This window comes from Manis javanica, chromosome 1 (assembly GCF_040802235.1).
Source record: "Manis javanica isolate MJ-LG chromosome 1, MJ_LKY, whole genome shotgun sequence".
Classification (NCBI taxonomy): domain Eukaryota; kingdom Metazoa; phylum Chordata; class Mammalia; order Pholidota; family Manidae; genus Manis; species Manis javanica.
Genome location: NC_133156.1, coordinates 117,987,289 through 118,005,254, shown reverse-complemented (window position 1 = coordinate 118,005,254; position 17,966 = coordinate 117,987,289). Strand labels below are relative to the sequence as shown.

At 39.3% G+C, this 17,966-nt stretch overlaps 1 protein-coding gene across 1 annotated transcript in view; it reads right to left on the bottom strand.

Annotated features, from left to right (window-relative positions):
- MROH2B (maestro heat like repeat family member 2B) overlaps positions 1 to 17,966 on the bottom strand; it is a 51,510-nt gene that overhangs the window by 15,736 nt on the left and 17,808 nt on the right. Inside the window, 13 exon segments of the mRNA XM_073214049.1 lie at positions 696 to 816; positions 1,168 to 1,257; positions 1,491 to 1,586; positions 1,675 to 1,813; positions 6,334 to 6,419; positions 6,636 to 6,755; positions 7,445 to 7,471; positions 9,093 to 9,245; positions 9,777 to 9,881; positions 12,453 to 12,569; positions 15,746 to 15,835; positions 15,837 to 15,854; positions 17,493 to 17,536. Coding sequence (XP_073070150.1) covers positions 696 to 816; positions 1,168 to 1,257; positions 1,491 to 1,586; positions 1,675 to 1,813; positions 6,334 to 6,419; positions 6,636 to 6,755; positions 7,445 to 7,471; positions 9,093 to 9,245; positions 9,777 to 9,881; positions 12,453 to 12,569; positions 15,746 to 15,835; positions 15,837 to 15,854; positions 17,493 to 17,536 — 1,206 coding nt within the window.

Here is a 17,966-nt window from a genome sequence, read left to right as displayed (position 1 = left end):
GAACATAGGCATGAGACAGCATGAGACCTAGATCTGGTGTTCCCGGCTGCACCTACTCTCCAAAGAACTGTGCACACATAGTGCAGGGCTGGCCTCAGGGACACACCTGCTGATTTAACCTGGACAGAAGGTTCTGATTACTGGCTTCAGCCTGAGATGGAGGCTTTAAAATTCCTTACATTTACTGATATTCACAGTTATTCACATGTACTTGGAGAGCAGACAGAGATCCTGCTATGGAAACTAGAAAAACCTCCACAACGTTCTCTCTTAAAAAATCTTGAAGTCACTTAGCTAGCACCAAAATGCAGTACAATTTTCTCCTGAAGAAAACCGTGGATAGAGAAAACATTGCCAACATGCCTAACTGCTCAGCAATTTCAACTGGACACTTTCAAAACATTTTACCTGCTTAATGGAGCTTTATGATGCTTGGATGTTACTATCTTTCTTTTAAAAAACAGAGCCACTGAGGGAAAAATTTCTAAGAGATGAATTCTATGGCATAATTAAGTATTAGCATGCAGAAATGGTTGAACTGGAGAGAGGTGGGCAGAGACAGACAGAAAAAGAGGGAGAGAGGGAGGGAGGAAAGAAGAAGGAAGGGAAAAAAACAGACAATACAGAAGAAAAACAGAGAACAAAAGAAAATAAATGTCATGTCTTCATTTGTGGGTTTCTCAGCTTTCCCTCACCTTTTACACAGAACAGACCGATAGCTGAACTTGCAGCTGCCAGATGGATGGTGGGCAGAGTGTCACAGGAGTGAGGGGCCAGGAGGCTGAGGAGGGAGCTGATTTTAAATTTTTCTGGTGCCTGCAAGACAAAGGAGGTCCCCATGGTGGCTTCATGATATCCCAGGATATTCCCAACACTGGATATTAAGTGTCTGATTTTTCCCTACAGGTGTTTAGAATGAAAATGAAGCTGGAGCCTTCCCTTTAAGGGCAGTGGGAGAGTGAGCAAGCAAGCCTGCAGAGACGACTGACAGCTCATCCTAGCGTGCTTGCTGCGCTCTGGGGCCAGGAGGCGCCTCTCGGGTGCGTTTCTGGGAGGCACGGCATTCTGGGACCCGAGATCCATCATGCAGGGATTTGGGATCCTGAGGCCTCAGAGACCCCTGTTGCTAGCAGCAATGACATCTCCCCATTCCAGGGGAGTCTTCACCTCAGCATCATTCACCAGCACTTTGGCAGTGACCTGGAAGGCTCTTTCTCTTTCCCACTCTTTTTGTGAAACAAGCCACATTCGGAGAAGCTGTTGGTCAAGGAGCAAATGTCCTTTTCGTAGTATTCTTCATATTCACGCATTCTCACTCTCTCATGCCTGCTCTCTCTCTGCCTTTTCTGTAGCAGGGTGCTCACCTCTCTACGCAGTTCTGAAGTGGACACACACTACCTGGTGTTTAAGTGGGTCAGGCTGGACTCTCTCTCCCTGTGGAGGGAGCACAGATCAGGAAATATGGGACTCTGAGCAGTGGCCTGACTCACATTAAACATTTCCTGACAGTCCTCTGCTTTCACGTTGTCCCCCATCACGGTCCTCAGCAGCTTTCCCAGGGCGTCCATGGATCGTTTATAGAGAAACTGAAATTAAACGAGAGCACCAGTGTCAGGTGAGGCGCGAGAGCCAGGCCTGCTGCAGACTCTGTTTCCACTCAGGCCTCAGCACCACGCACGTTAATGTGCTCCTGTCCTTGTCCGTCTTGCCCTCATTTTTGAGTTTTTCTAGAGGTGGGAGGGGCAGCAGCCTCCGGATAGACTCTTCAATAATATTAAGATGGTCGTTTAGTGAGAGCTGAGGTTTCAGTTTGCTGAAACGACAACCATGTGGAGAAACGGATATTATGAGGAAACACAACCCAGGAAAGTTCCAAGAACTGCCAATCACCTCTAAAAGGGTCAGACACGTTTTCTCCCATGTTGGGATGTTGAGGGAAGCAGTGACAGGAGTAGAGAGAGATTGGGGACACAGACTCAAAGTGTGCATGTGAGTATACTCAGCATGCATCAGTGCTTATTTATTAGAGAAATAAACGAATCACCACTTGGTTTGCATTACTTAACCCTTTATTAGGTGATTTGTGGTAACGTTAACCTACTTACTTCTTCCAGTGCTTGTGCGTATGCGCGTGTGTGTATGTGAGAGAGAGATTGACTCTAAGCTTGAAGCAGTCAGTGTTTTTTATCAGTTTCATATGTCCTGTAAATGTTATATGTAGTGTCACACATACTTTAGGTTCTTATAAATGCTTAAGTAAATAGATGCTATGGGAATCTTCTTTCCTTCCTCTCTCCCTCCCTTCCTCCCTCCCTTCCTTCCTTCCTGTCTTTCTTTCTTATAGACATTTACTCTAGATATCATGAGTATATGAACAAACCTAGACATAACTTGGGAAAATGAAAATGTTCAATAAACATGAAAAACCCCATTTATTGTTAAATAAATATAAATTGAGACAATCCCATACAACTTGCCAGCTACCAAATTACTAAATAAATTAAAATGGATGATACTGTCAGGGCAGGATGAAACTGGTTCTCTCCGAAGGGAATAAAAGTCAGTACCAATAGAGGGACAGCTCTATTGAGAATGTTTAATGTTTTGATACATGCTGAACAATCTTTTCATCTTTATTGTCTGGCTGAATGTTTTTAAAAAAAGTGAACTTACCAAAGTATAATTTAAGCATAACAAGCTGCATCCATTTAAATTGTGAAATTAAATGAATTTCACATCCATGAAACCCCCACGATAATCAGTAGAGAACACCCAAAAGTTTCCTTATGCCCCTTTGCAGTTCATCTCTTCTTTTACCCTGGCCCCAGGCAAACATTGATGTGCTGATATTAGAGATTAGTTTCCAAGTTCTACCGGGGTCCTTTCCAAGTGAGTGTACCTGATAGCAACATGCAGCTATTGAACACTCAGGTTGTGATTAGTCTGAATTAAGATATGCTGTAATTCTGAAACACTGGATTGTGAAGATTTATGTGATTATTTGATTAATCGAGAAAAAAGGCTTAATGAATTTCTTTTTAAAAAAGAGTATGTGAGGACTTGAATTTTGTGTTTCTGGAGAATGAAGGCTGAAAGAAGATGAGGTAGAACAATAATAGAGTGTGTTTAATTGAGATATTTTTGAAAATGAAAATTCTTTTAAATTATCTCATTACTTTAAAAAATATTGAATACATAGTGAAATGATAATATACTGAATGTTAGATTAAATGAAATAATCATCACAATTAGTTAAACTTCTTTTTACTTTTTAAAAAGGAGCTACCAGAAAATTTTAAACGACATATGTGATTTGCATTATATTTCTACTTGACAACACTGTTCTAGAGCATGGTTAAATTCATTATCAAGATTTATTATTTAAGCTTTCTTCAAATTTCCCTCCTCTTTGTAAACAGGGCAACCTATGCCTTTCCCTCTGTTGCATCTTATCACATTTTAGAGGAATTATGTGGATGTGTTTCATGTCTATTTTGCCCAGTAGATAAGACCATATTTTGTTCATCATCAATGCCTGATACATAGATGACACTCAGTAATATTTATTGAGCCAAATAGTCAACTTTTATAATTAGAAGTTCAGAGAACACTTTTTGCCCAAAGGTGTCTACCAGAGTATTATTTATACCTGTTACCTCAGTTTAATAAAAGACGTATATGAAAAGCATATAGCGAATATCATACGAGGTAGTAAAAGACCGAAAACTTTTCCTCTAACATCAAGAACAAAACAAGGGTGCTTGCTTTTGCCACTTCTATTTAACATAGTACTGGAAGTCCTAGCCAGAAAAATTAGGTAAGACAAAGAAATAAAAACCATCCAGACTGGAAAGGAAGAAGTAAAATGATCTGTTTGCAGGTAACATGATCTAGTATATATAAAACACTAAAGATTACACACACACATACACACAAAACAATGAGAACCAACAAATTCAACAGAGTTGCAGAATACAAAATCAACATGCAAAAATCAGTTGTGTGTCTGTATACTAACAATTAAATAGGAATTTAACACTTTCATTTACATCAAAAAGAATACAATACTTAGATATAAAGTTAACCAAGGAAGCAAAAGACTTGTACACTGAAAACCACAAAATGTTGTGAAAGAAATTAAAGAAGATACAAATAAATAGAAAGACATCCTAGGTTCACAATTTTGAGGACTTATTATTAAGATGTCCCTACTACACAAAGTAATCTCCATAATTAATGCAATCCCTATCAAAATCCCAATAGCATTTTTTAAAAAAGAAATAGAACAAGCCATCGTAAAATTCATAAGGAATCTCAAGGAACTACAAATAACTGAAATAACCTTGGAAAAGGACAAAGTTGGAGGTCCCACACTTCTTGGTTTCAAAAACTTATTATAAAACCACGGGAATCAAAAGAGTGTGGTCCTTGGCATAAAGAGACAAACATAGACTAATGGAATGGAATAGAGATCCCAGATATAAACTCTGGCATATATGGTCAGATTATTTTCAATGAGGGTTCTGAGACCATTCAGTTGGATAAAGGATAATCTTTTCAACAACTGGTGTTGGGAAAACTAGTTAGCCACATGCAAAAGAAAGAAGTTGGACTCTACAAAAATCAACTCAAAATGGATCAAACCCCTAAAGGTAAAAGCCAGAACTATTAAACTCGTAGAAGAAAACATAGGGGAAAAGCTTCATGACACTAGATTTGGCAATGATTTCTTGTATACAACACTAAAAGCACAGATAGAAAAAGTACAAATAGACGAATGGGACTAACAAAGAATTTAAAACGCTGCTGTGCATTAAAGGACACAACTAACAGAGAAAAAATACAACCTATGGAATGAAAGAAAATATTTGCTCATCATACATCTGATAAGAGATTAATAACCAGAATATATAAAGAACACCTCAATAACAAATAAGAATATAACTCAAGAACAACAAAAACCAAAGAACCAATAAAAAATGGGCAAAGGAATTGAACAGACATTTCTCTGAAGAAGATACACAAATAGGCAGTAAGCATATGAAATGATGCTCAAAGTGGCTAATCATTAGAGAAATGCAACTCAAAACGAGATACCACTTTGTACTCATTACAATGGCTACTATAAAAAAATACCTAGAAAATAACAAGTGTTGGCAAAGATATGGGAAAAATTAGAACCTTTGTGTACTGTTCGTGGGCATGTAAAATGGTGCTGCTGCTATGGAAAACAATATGGTTGTTCCTCAAAGAAGTGAAAATAGAATTACCATATGACCCAGAAATTCTACTCTTGGGTATATACACAAAAGAAAGGGTCTAGAAGTAGGGTGTGGAAGAGATATTTGTCACCCATGTTCACAGCAGTCAAAATGTGAAAAACCCAAGTGCCCACTGGATGAATGGATTAACAAAATATGGTGTATACATAAAAGGAAATATTATTCAGCATTAAAAAGCAGGAAGTTTTGGCACATGTTACAACATGGATGGACCTTCAAGACCTTATTCTAACTGAAATAAGCAAGACACAAAAAGACAAATACTGTATGATTCCATTTACATGACATACCTAAAGTGTAAAATTTATAGAGCCAAAAAGTAGAATGGTGGTTGTCAGGCCTGGTGGGAGGAGGGAATAGAGAGTCTTTGTTTAATGGGCATAGAACTTCAGTTTTGCAAGACAAAATGAATTTTGAACATTGGTTATACAACAATGTGATTATACTTAATAGTAGTGAACTATACACTTAAAAATGGCTAAGATGATAAATTTTGTTATGTTTGTTTTACACAATTAAAAATTAAAAAACCTTTTTAATGAAAAAAATGATGTTTGTGAAGAATTGGTAATAATGTGGGAATATGTAAGGTGTAGCAAGAAAAAGCAGAACGCAAAATCACATGCAGAGTAGGGTGTGAAATCTGTAATTGAAATGGAGAACTAGACTGAAAGACTGAAATGGAAAAAGGCCTGAAGGGAATATACCAAAATGTTGGAAATAGGCAGAGGAAATAGGGGTGATTTTTATTATTTTAAAAAATGTTCTACAGTTTCCAAGTTTTAACAGTGAACTTTTATTTCTTTTGCTGCAAGGGGAAAATATTATTTTAAAAATTCACTAGAAATTATTTTCTTCTTCAGGTTTGTTGCTACTAACCACCTTGGATGTGATTAGGACTTTCACAAATTTTTAATGAGAAGGTTAAAGTTTGTCTACAGGCCAAGAACTACGAAAAGAAATTTCCTTTTGCATGGAAATGTCCAGCTTTGTGTATCAAGTTGCTCTTTAATCCATGTCAGTGAGATGAGAACAACAAAAAATTCTCTACCTGAGGTATCTGATGGCAATTAAGGCTTTCCACCAAATGGGTATGGGACTAGCTAAGGAATTCAGGGGCTCATCCCTGATGAAGTCCTGCAACATAAACAAGGAGGTGAACTAGTGCAAAAAGTGTGTGGGGAGTGTTCACATGCAGCTGCAACCCTATGAGACCACTGCAGCCCTTGTTCTGAAATATGGCAGAGATCTGCCACTCGGAACTGGTACGTTTTATCAGCTTTAAAAAAGTCAGCCCTGCACTCCTGGTACCAGACTTCTTGGGCCTTGCCCGTGTCCTCTCTGCACACTCACTAGCATGTAACCCAGCAGCACCTCCTTGTAGGAAAACGTGAACCTCTGATCCTCAGCGTCTTGGACAGAAATGCCGATCTCAGTGACACTTCTTGTGAAACTCATTTGCAGATCCATGTCCTAAAGCAAAATGGCTTATGGCGCAAGCCAAGGTCAGAGGCCGCACACCCAGTTCTCTAAATGTTTGACCTAGGGTTTAAATATGCACCCAGACAGGACAGAGAACCCCTGCTGCTTTTGCCCTCTCTCCTTAGGTCTAGGATCTGAGTTGCAGGAAAGTTGAAAAACAAAAGTCAGTCTCCATTCCCTCTACCTCATCACCATAGACTGGAGTTTCTCCACAACAGTGACTTTCAAACGTTTTTGACCATAAACCTCAGTAGGAAAGAGTTTACAATTCTACCCAGTACTTACAAGCACTGTATACATATATGTGTAAAACTGAAATAAAGGCTTTATGACTTATTTTTGCTATATGCAATATTTTCTACTATTCCTCTTTTATTTCATTACAAAAAGACCTCCCAGCTGTGATCTACTGGCCTATAAAATTGGTTCCATGGTCACTGGTTAGTCACAATGCACAGTTCTAAAAACATTACTCTAGTTTATTTCCTTTAAAACCACTTGGAGCCAGATGCAGCTCCTTGTTCTATTCTAGCTTAGGCTCAGGGATCCTGGCTTCAGATTGGATTAGTTAGTTATATATAGGGGTCCTTTTTTCTGGAATCAAATCAAGAGGACATCTATGCTTACTGCATTTCCAGGGAGCATGATTTGTATTCAAATATACCAACTGTGCTGCATACCTTGTTCATCATAGACATGCCCAGAACCTGCAAAATCAAAGGCGAATGTAGATACAGGAGCAGCAGTTAGAGAATTTCAACACCCCAACAAGAAGAACCATCCATCAGCCTGAAGGACAACAGGGAAGCAGGACACTAGGTCTTGGCAAGATTCCTATTTTTTAAATGTATCATTGCTGGGGTTTTTTGAATGTTGTGTGCCTCACTCCATTTTTCCCATAATCCCTGTGATTTTTCTTGTTCTGTCTTGCACATATGTTGTATTATAGCAGAATTGACTATATCTTGAAAATGTACCATCTTTAAAACAATTTTATCTCCTTTTCTCTTTTATTTTTATCATAATTTTCCTTAATGATGGGAAAAAATTAATATAACATAGAACATCTTTTTAAATTGTGTTTTCAGTTCTCTTACTGCTTATCAAATTTTGGTGTGTCATATCACCTTTTGAGGAGCATGTTAAAAATACAGGTTGAGTGGTCCAACCCTGAAGTCTGTAATTCATTAGGGATCTCCACTTTTTAACAAGCTCTCCAGGTAACTCTCCTGCCACTGAGGTGAGAGGATCTCTGCCCTACACCCTCCCACTAGTAGATCCTTACATCTGTGATATCATGAGCTCCCTATGATTCCATACAAATACACACATGAATAAATGTCAAGACCACAGATTTATCAGACAGCTGGTTTGTGGAGGGCACAGAAGAGGAGATAAAGGAGCATGAGGTACAATGCCTAATATCAAAGTGCTAACAATCTTATAGGAGAAACAATGTGCATATGGTCAGTGAAAGCTCCTGAAACCTGGCTATGGTTAAGAATCATTTTAAAAATTCAGATGTCAGACTGTACCCCAGACCTATGGAGCCAGCCTCCCTGGAAAATAGCCTGGAGAAGATCTATTTTAAACTTGATCCGTCCCTAGGTGATTTTTAGGTGGCTAACCTGGTACTCATCAGCAAAATGGTTGAATGGACTGTATGTGTAAAGCATTTTACTAAAGACACAAAAAGTTCTATGGGGGACAGAAATGACTGGATGAATTCCAACTTGGTTTGGTGGCTCCCAGGCTGGAACATTCTTGGCATGTGTGAGGAGCATCAAGGATGGTCAGGGTGGCTGGGGTGAGCGTCAAGGTGGAAAATTGTGCAACTTGATGTGGATTGAGTTGATTGATGAATGATGTATTTTATTCACTTAAAAATACATATATGACACCCACTATTTGTGAGGCAGTGTTTTAGGTAGTTTATCAAATATACCATGTAAAAGGGTGAATAACTACTATTAGTAACACTTTAGAGACTATTACAGGGAAGTAATAAGCCAGCTGGCCCAAAGTAGTACAGGAGTAATTATTTTAAGTTCAAATGAGGATGAGACCACTTTGGGTACAATTGATCTGAGAAGGTATCATGGGAGTGACAGGACATTAACTGCCCAAGGCCTTAGAAAAGAAACAAATTACCTAAACCTGTTTCATAATAAATCTTTCTGTTCCCACGTTCTTATCTTCTGAACTTAACCAGACCCTATCTTCCCTTTGGCCTGTGTCCTACCATCACAAAGATTCCCAAGAGCCGAGCCCCTCCAAGGTCTGGGAATCCCAGCCTGGAAATCGAGGCTGCTGTGGGCTGGCCATTACCTGAGAGTGCTGGCGGTAAAGAGACAGGACTTGGGATACGATGTCTTGATCAAGCCTGGCAAGGAGTTGGCTCTTGGGAGCACGGAGGGCCACGGCTCCGTAGATTACTATAATGTCAGTTTTAGTCAGGCTCTTTTTCCCAGAAAAAATACCCTGAAGACCCAGAAAGAAAGAAGTGAAAAATATGACTGAAGGAGTTTCCTTTTCTCTCATGCCTTTTCCTAATCCTGTGACCATGACAGGGGTTAAGAAATGGGACTGGGATGACTAGAATTAGTTTAGAACTGATACTTCTGTTTGTTGAATTTAACCCCCCAGGACCTGACAGATCTCTATCAGGCTTTAACAGAGGTACCTGTGAGAAGGCTTGTGGTAACTTTTACTTTTGAATCCCTCTCCCTCAGGGGAAGCAGAGTGTACACAAGACCTGGGCAGCTTGTAGGAGGGCAAACCTAGGCACACCCGGAGCTCCTTGGGACCTGCCAGGTCAGCATTAGTGGTAGAGGAGGGGGTGGGCTTGTTTTATAGCTGGTCATCCTACAGGGCCTGGGCCAGGACAGTCAAGACCTACCTGGGGACAGGAATAAGTATGATATGGAGAAGCATATTCACTGGAGGAATCAGTGCCATATGCCCTGGTGGTGACCAAAGATAGGCTTTGGAGGAGAAGATTGTTCTCTTTACCTTACATTGATTCATGAAAAACTTTTCCTGATCTTGGAATGTTTTAATAACTTTTAAAACAGTATCCAAGTGGTTCTCAGCACTGTATCCTAAAATAGATGCTCCCTAAAATCAGAGAAGAAAAGAGATTTGAGTTTCATCATTTACTTAGGCAACAAATATTTATTAAGCACCTATTATGTGTCACACACTCTTTTAGGTGCTGGGGATACAATAGTGAACAGAACATATCAAACACCCCATCCTTGTGGAGGATAACCAAGGGAAGTGACGTTAAATAAATACATAAATTCAATAAATGTTTAAATATATGACATTTCAATGGTGGTAAGTGCTACTGAGAAGAAAAACAAAAGCGAATAGCTGTTGCAGGTTGGGGGGAGTTTAAATAAGGTGGCCAGAGAAGACCTCCTTAACAGGGTGACATTCAGCAGAGCCCTCCAATAAGTGAGCGAGTGAGCCATGGGACTATTGGGAAAGGAGAGTTCCGAACAGAGAAGAAGCAAGTCCAAAGGCCCTGAGGTCCACTGCAGAGGGCAGAGTGAGCGATTATGGACAGTAGTGCAAGATGAAGTCAGAGCAGAGGTAGGAGATGGTTTGAGTAGGGCCTTTAATCTTAGATTGCTGGGAAGTCAATGGAGGTTTTTAGAGCCTAAGCAGACTGACATTTTTAAGGGATCATTCTGCTACCAAAACTTTATTATATCATAAATGGATAAATATTTGGAAGTTGGTAGCTTTTATTCTATACTCTAAGGTATTGCTCCCCCTTGTCCACATTCTTACCTCCCCATCTCTCTTGCCCCAGGCTGGTTTTACCAAAGTACCTTCATGGCAATTCATTCATTAATCCTGTTAAATTTCATTTGCCTATATAACCTTGCTATTGCCTCCATGGGAACCCAAGGACCAGACCATTGTCACCAAGGACTCAACTAGCACTGTGCCTAGTCCTAGTCCTAGATACCGGGCTGTACACTCTCCACTACCGGAAGATGCTTGGAAGGATTCTTTAAAGGCTTGTGGCCTGACATCTCTGTGTTCCTTGGCCATAGCCTAGCATATAAACCTCTCTGTGTCTTTTAGCCATTGTGTGCTCTTGCCCTGTAAGGCTCTGTTTCTCCTCTCTCAACCCATCTTCCTAACTTCTTGTTTCCTTTCTCAACTTTTCCACACTGTGATTTGTGCCCATTGTCCTATCTGATCTATGCCCATTGTTCTTCTGTCACTTAAGTCAGGCAAAACACAAGCCCTGGATAAATCTGACTGGTCAATTTATCCATCATCTATCCCTACACCTGGTCTGCCGGATGCTGCTGGAAAAAAAAATGATGCACAGAGACAATTGGTGGCAGTAGAAGATGATTTCCACCCTAACTGGACCCTCAAATCTGCACAAGTGAGTCCTACTGCTTTCCCTTGGTCCGATTTCTCTTTCTGGCTTCTCACAGTTGTGATCTCAATTTTTCATCTCCTCCTCCTGTGGGCTCACTTGATGTCTCCACGAACAAGAGCTTTGAGGTGTTCTGCTTTCCCTATTTCACTCTGGAGGAATGTGCAGGACACAGGGAGGGTGTGTGGAGCCAAGATACGGATGAAGCCAGTGTGATCCCAGAATCTGAGCTCGGGTGTTGTGTGAGTGAGGCACGCTTAGGAGATGGAAAGCCAATAAGTTCAGTGAGATTAAGAAAGTTGTGTAGCATCTTCCTCATCTAGACATCATCTAAGAAGTAGCTCAAGTGTGGGACACACTCAAGAGCTTGAAGTGAAGTTCAGTAAAAAAGAAATTTGGGGAGCTTAAATGGTTGTCACGAAGTTTCTCTTTGAAAGTTTGTGCACCCCTCAGACCTTGAATGAGAGCTATATTTATTATATGCTTACAACTAAAATAAACTTACTTCATTTCCTCAATTATGACAGAATTAAAAGGGCTGCTAGGTTGGGGAAAATGGTTTTGGAAATAATACCAAGAGCAATTGGTGATAAGTGAATATCTGACAAGGAAAAAAGAAATAATAGCAATACAAAAGCAGTTTCAAAACTTTAGTAAAGTCTAGTGGTTTCTGGTCATTTAATAGGGGAGAAAGAACACTAAACATCTCAGAATCTCTGAGGAGAGTATATAATGAAACACAGTACAATAATTTATTTTATATTGCGTGGTCTCTATTAGCCTGAGGAGTTTTGTGGGCTGAGTTTTTTAAAAAATATGCATCCTCTCCTTCCTCCATGTTGACACATACTCTCTAGACTAGGTAGGCTAGGTTAGGGAACAGGTAAAAGTGCTTTGCAAAGCTCTTCAGGTTACACTTAAATTTTCTCTAGGTTGAAAATCATATGGCATAATAAGGTACTTGCAGCTTATACATTCAATTATTTTTATGTTTATGATCATACATGTAAGTTATAAAACCAAGGTCAAATATATTAATATTACTCTTTTAAGTATGAATTATTGAAATTCACTTTTCAATATTTCCACAAACCTGGCTAAATAATGAAGCATTGATATTTAAACAGGGAAGCATCATTTTTCTGAAAAATTCTGTTAGACCATTCTATATGCATTCATGGATATTTCTAGATAAGCAAGACATTATCATGAGACCGATCAGATGTTTTCTGAATAGAATTAATTATTATCATTATGAGGAAATTGACAGAAAAGGGTCCCACCTGTCGTTGATCCCACAGTTGGCTGGGAGCATTCACAAATTCCTTAATCTGTGAGCTTACAAAGTTTATATCTGGGCAGGATGCTAAGGTGGTTCCCAAGGTTTTCCAAAGAAATTTCTGGAAAACAAAAGGCAAGCAACAAAATGTTAAAGGTTGGAAAACAAGACTGATGAAAAGTGGAAAGAGTTAAAATAGTCATCTGAAGGAAAGAAATTGGGGTGGCTTAAAGATTGCTTAGTAACTGTGCATTTATTTACTTTTTTATTTATTTCTTCTTGAAAGTGTTTCCTTCCCCCAGGCTCTGGCCTCCACCTCTTTTTCTTCTGCACTCGATGCTTTGTGCTCTAGCTTTGTAGTACCTTTCACTGCCTGTTATAGTTTTCAATTTTCTTGTTTGTCTCTATTCTCAGAATTTCATTTCTTTGTCTTTTCATTAAGTCCAGTGATTAGAGGATCTTATCGATTACTTGAAGTGTGCAGTCCCTGTTGGCTAATAAGTGCTCAAAAATGTTTATTGAATAAACACATTTAATGTTAATAGGGTTATTTGAGGATGATGTCATCAAATATTCTCAACCTCCAAAGGATATTAACTTACTTTATAGTTTAGGAGACATAACTACAATATAGTTTTGAAAATAGTACTTCATGAGCCCTACTGTTGCCTCTTTCTCAAGAGCAGGGTGGGTTGTCCACAAGTACTGTCAAAATGGTGTCAAGGGTAAAGTGAAAAGTCATACAGGAACTTTTATGTACACATTGTGTCTGTACTTAGGAATTCTCAGTAACTAAGTCTCCCAGTGGAGGAACACTGGTGAGAGAGCATGTGGCGAATCATTCTGTGATTCATATCCCTTCAAACTGGTGAGAATGTTGGATTCATGATGCTTTGCTATCCTAAACACTTTGGTCATGTCAGGATGGAGACAAGGCAAGGAAGCAGATGTGGCTTCTTATTCTCTTTCTTTAGAAGCCATGCAAAATTTAGGACGACAGCTGGGAGAGTGGGGCAGCCCAGGAGTGGCTTGTGTTTGAACACCACAGCCTATGCTTGGATCTAAGTATGTATATGTGTATGTGTGTATATACATGTGTATGTGTGCATATAGATAGGCATTTCTCTATTCTTGTAGAGATAAGATACAAGGAATAAATTCACAGGAGCAGGTGCTTGACATATGGCTAGAAAAATTAGGTCATGAAGTCTTGATTTGTTTTCTAAGATTCAAATCATTTACAGCTGAATAATATCAGATTGGCATCTCTTTATTCAGACTGTGCATCTTGTCACATCCAAGAGAGAAAGCTGGCCAGCTGGAGGATAAGATGGCACAACAGGTGGAGCAGCTACAAGAGTGACCACAGTCTTGATCAGAGTGAGGATCTGACGAGGTAGCATCCACTGTTCACTTGGCCTTCCCGGAAAAAGGCCCCCATGATAATTCAATTATAATTAGAAAAACTGTGCACAACACAGACTTAAATATTAATTAGGGCCCAAGCTGCCAGGGTCTATATAACTCCATCTTGGGCGAAGGACAGAAAAGAGTCCTGTGCTGCAGAAAAAAATTGATGTCATGAAAGGGAAAATATGACTTGTGTGTAAAAGGGTTGCCTCAGTGCTTCCCAGCACCATTGGCCTATTGTTTCTCTGCTGAATTTGGTCAGAGCTCGTGTATAGCATGTTTTTGCTTTGGGACTTGGTGAGGAATCCCAGGTATCAGGAGCTCAGAACTGGGAAATAATGTGGTCAATTGCAAAAATAGCCCCAACCTTTCTATACCACCTCTATCTACCCTTGCCTCTAGGCTGGCTTTAGGACTTGCGTTGGCCAGTAGGATGTGGCAGGAGTAAGAGTGTGTCTGTCCTGAGCCTAGAACTTGAGAAACTTTGCAACTCTTTTGCCCCAACCATGTGAACAGCCTGGGGCTAGCCTGCTGGAGGATGAGAGACCACGGAACAGAAACAAGTCATCCCTGGGGCTAGCCTGCTGGAGGATGAGAGACCACAGGGAACAGAAACAAGTCATCCCCGTTAAGATCATCCGGAGTGGCCAGTTCCCAGTGTTTGCCAGGGAGATGAGTTGAGGTCTGACGACTGCCCAGCTGAGCCCAGTCCAAGTTGTCAACCTGCAAAATTGTAAGCTAAAAAGGTGGCTATCATTTTAAGCCACTAAGCGTAGTTTGTTATACAGCTAAACCTAACTAGTCTAAATCTAAAACACTCTTATTTTCCTGGTGTTAAGAATAACAGTTGAGCGCCATCTAGGCAGCTCATTGCTAGAATTGCTCTGTTTACTTGTACCATTATCCTGGACTAATCTCATGAGTCGGGGAGAGGTTGGATGAGGGTATTACATGAGATGTACAAGGCTAGTTCATGCATGAGGACATGAGACGTTGCTCACTAAATCTTCCTGACGGGTGTGAGGATTAGTACTCTGTACTACATGAGAGAATCAGTCATGAGGGGGATTCTGAATATTGCAGAGGAGAGTTCAAAGTGAATAATAAATAATTTGTGGGAAGAGACACTTACTACTGGAATTGATGACTTAGAAAATATTTCTTTAGGAAAAAATTTAGTAATGATATAATCATAATGATAAACTTGATCTGTCTTTTATTGAGCACATGCCTGTGCCAGGCACTTAGTATATTTATATACTTTATCTCATTGAAACTTTGTAACCTTACAACCCTCAGAAATGGGCAAAATTTCCATTTTATTGGTTAGTATACAGAGAGGTTAAGTAATTTATCTAAAGCTATGTAAGAAGAAAATAGCAGAAACTGGATTCAAACCTCATTTGGAATGGATAGCTAGAATGTGGAGGTTAGGTCAAAACCATTTAGAGACAAAAGGGATGAAAGAACTGGCCTTTCAACATTCTTTTAGCTCTAAGTTTTTGTGAAATTGTAAGCATATTGTTTCTTGTAGCCAGCCTCACAAAACTGGCCCAATGGACACTGAGACATAGCTGGTTCTAAACTAGTGCTATGGTGTGGATGGCAGCTTGCCTTCCAGTATCCATTTCTTTTCCTCCTCTAGAACAGAGCCTCTGAGCTTTAGCCAGGCCCATAGTTGACTGCAAGGCACTACACCTCTCCGCGGGCCTTGCAGACAGGGGCAGGCCCATGAGTAACTTGCGGGCAGATGTGAGGCGAAGAGGAGGTAGCATTTTTCTAAAGATTTCTCCTTCTCTTTGGTTGCAGTAGAGACAAGTTGGAACTTGAGCAGCCCTTTTAGGTCATAAAGTAGAAGCTAAAGTCCCTTAGTTGAAAAAAACCAACCTTTTCAACGGAGGTGTTGCTGTAGCTGCCCATTTGCTGGTTGAAATCTCGACTCAGTTGAATGGTCCAGGCTATGTCGTTGATCTTCCAATAAAGACTCTTGGAGCAACTGTTGTAGGAAGTGGAAGAAGTTAGGTATGAATGTGACTGCTTAATGTGTTTTCTTGGTACTTTTTTTTTTTTACCTTATTTTTTTAAAAGTATATATATATTAATATATTATATTAAATGGGATTATACCTTTTCCCATAAAAAATGGGACTTTTCCTCTTAGTTTATTCTAAAAGCCATATTCTATTATGTTCTGAATTCCCATTAAGAGTAAGTTACACAGAACATGGAAGTAACTCCATGTAAGTGCTTTCCTTTTTTCTCTTAAATAAAAATTTCTGGAAGACTTAAAATAGAAACTAATTTATTCTGAAACTTAAATTGAATTTAACATCTTTCAGGTTTTGAATAGATTTGGAAAAACTCCATTTGTCAATGTTAGTTTGTTTTATTATATGCTAAAAGAAAGGAACATTTTTGGAAGAAAGAATTAAATGTCTAGAAGAGCCAGTTAGATGTACAGACACGTTTTGCTAACTTCAATTCTGTAACTAAGTATTCCCGGCTTCACCAATTATTCTGAGCCAGGGCCCCAATCAGTCATCTGAACCCATGTCCTTCTTCACTGAACAATGCACAATAAGGTGTTTTTGTCTTTTTGGAGGACAAAATCTGTTGTAATTTCTAAACTCTGTTATTTCTACTGTATTTTCTGTGTTTTAAGCTTAGAAAAGACAATGTCAAAGTCAGTGAAAAGATTTACATGCATTTTATTAATAGGAACTCACTCAATGAGTAGGACCTTTGAAGGGAAGAAATTAAACAGCCTTGGAAGTTTAAGGAAAGGGGCACATGCCAACAGTTTTGGAAGAAGGCTAGAAGTATACTTAAGATTGGATGAGAGAAAGAAACCATTCTCAAGGCTTTTCTCTGGAGAAAGAAACCTCCTAGTAAGCACAATTGCTATGAAATAGTAGCAGGGGAAAATAAGGTAGGAATTTTGAGGAGGGGGAGAAAAAAGAAGCATGAATATAGGTGGGGAGGTGGATCCTAGAATTAAGGACCAGGAGAGCAGAACCGTCACTTTCAAATCTCATATTGGATGAGAGTAACTTGTGGGGATCTTTAAAACATCTCGGTTCTCAGGTACCACCTCCAGAGATTCTGATTCCGGAGGGAGTGGTGCTGGTAGAGGTGCTGTGGCCAAAAGTTTATGGACAAGAGAAAGAGATTCTTTTTTGGAAAAGGGGTACAATGTGGCCCTTGGGTTTTTAGAAATTAGGAAAAAGACAATGAGAAGCAGAAAAAGGAGGAAATGGAGTTGTACTGAGGAGCAGAGTAGTGGAAATTATGTCAATCTGTGTTATATGAACAGCAAAAGATGCAATCACAAGGAGAGGTTAAAAACCTGAAAATTAGAGAGAATTTAAGGTAGACACAGAGGAAAATATTAGTAAGTGAAATCTTTAAAACTGTCTTAAACTCTTAATCAAATTGAAGACTAAAGACTGTGATTCAAATCATGGTGATATAAGGAGAATAATTCTTAAACTTGATCACTTCTAACACCCCAGTCCTTTTCCTAGGAAAAGCAAAATTTGCTTCTATGCTTTGGAATCCTGTTCTTAGTTAAGTGGATAATTTTAATTGATTTAATCACCCCATCATCTACAGTTAGTCTAGAGGCTGCCCTTACCTGAAGCAGCATGGTTTCCCATAGCACGATACTAGCATTCATTCCTAGAAAGAGAAATCGATGCAATAATTGCAAAAAAAAAATCAAGACTCAATTTCGCCCTTGCCAGGTCCCTCGGGGATGCTGGAGTTCCACTTCAAGCTTTCTCTCCACAAGGGGTGGTTATTTCAGATGAAACTGACTATGTTCTCAACTTTAAAATGCCAGTCAGGTGGACCGGGGGTCTTTCACCCATGATAAAAATCGAGGCTTTTTGCTAACCTCAACAGTAAGTACTGAAATGATCGTATTTCAATACTCTAACATAAACACTAAGAACTTTTTAGAACATCAAAAGAGATTTTCTCTAAATACAAGAAAAAGACTAGAGAAAAAAAAAAAAGTTCCTGGTAAGGATTTTATTCACCAGGTCCTCTCATAGAACAAGTATTTGGCAGATAAATGGAATGTAAGAAGTCAGGGAAAAAATTTCTA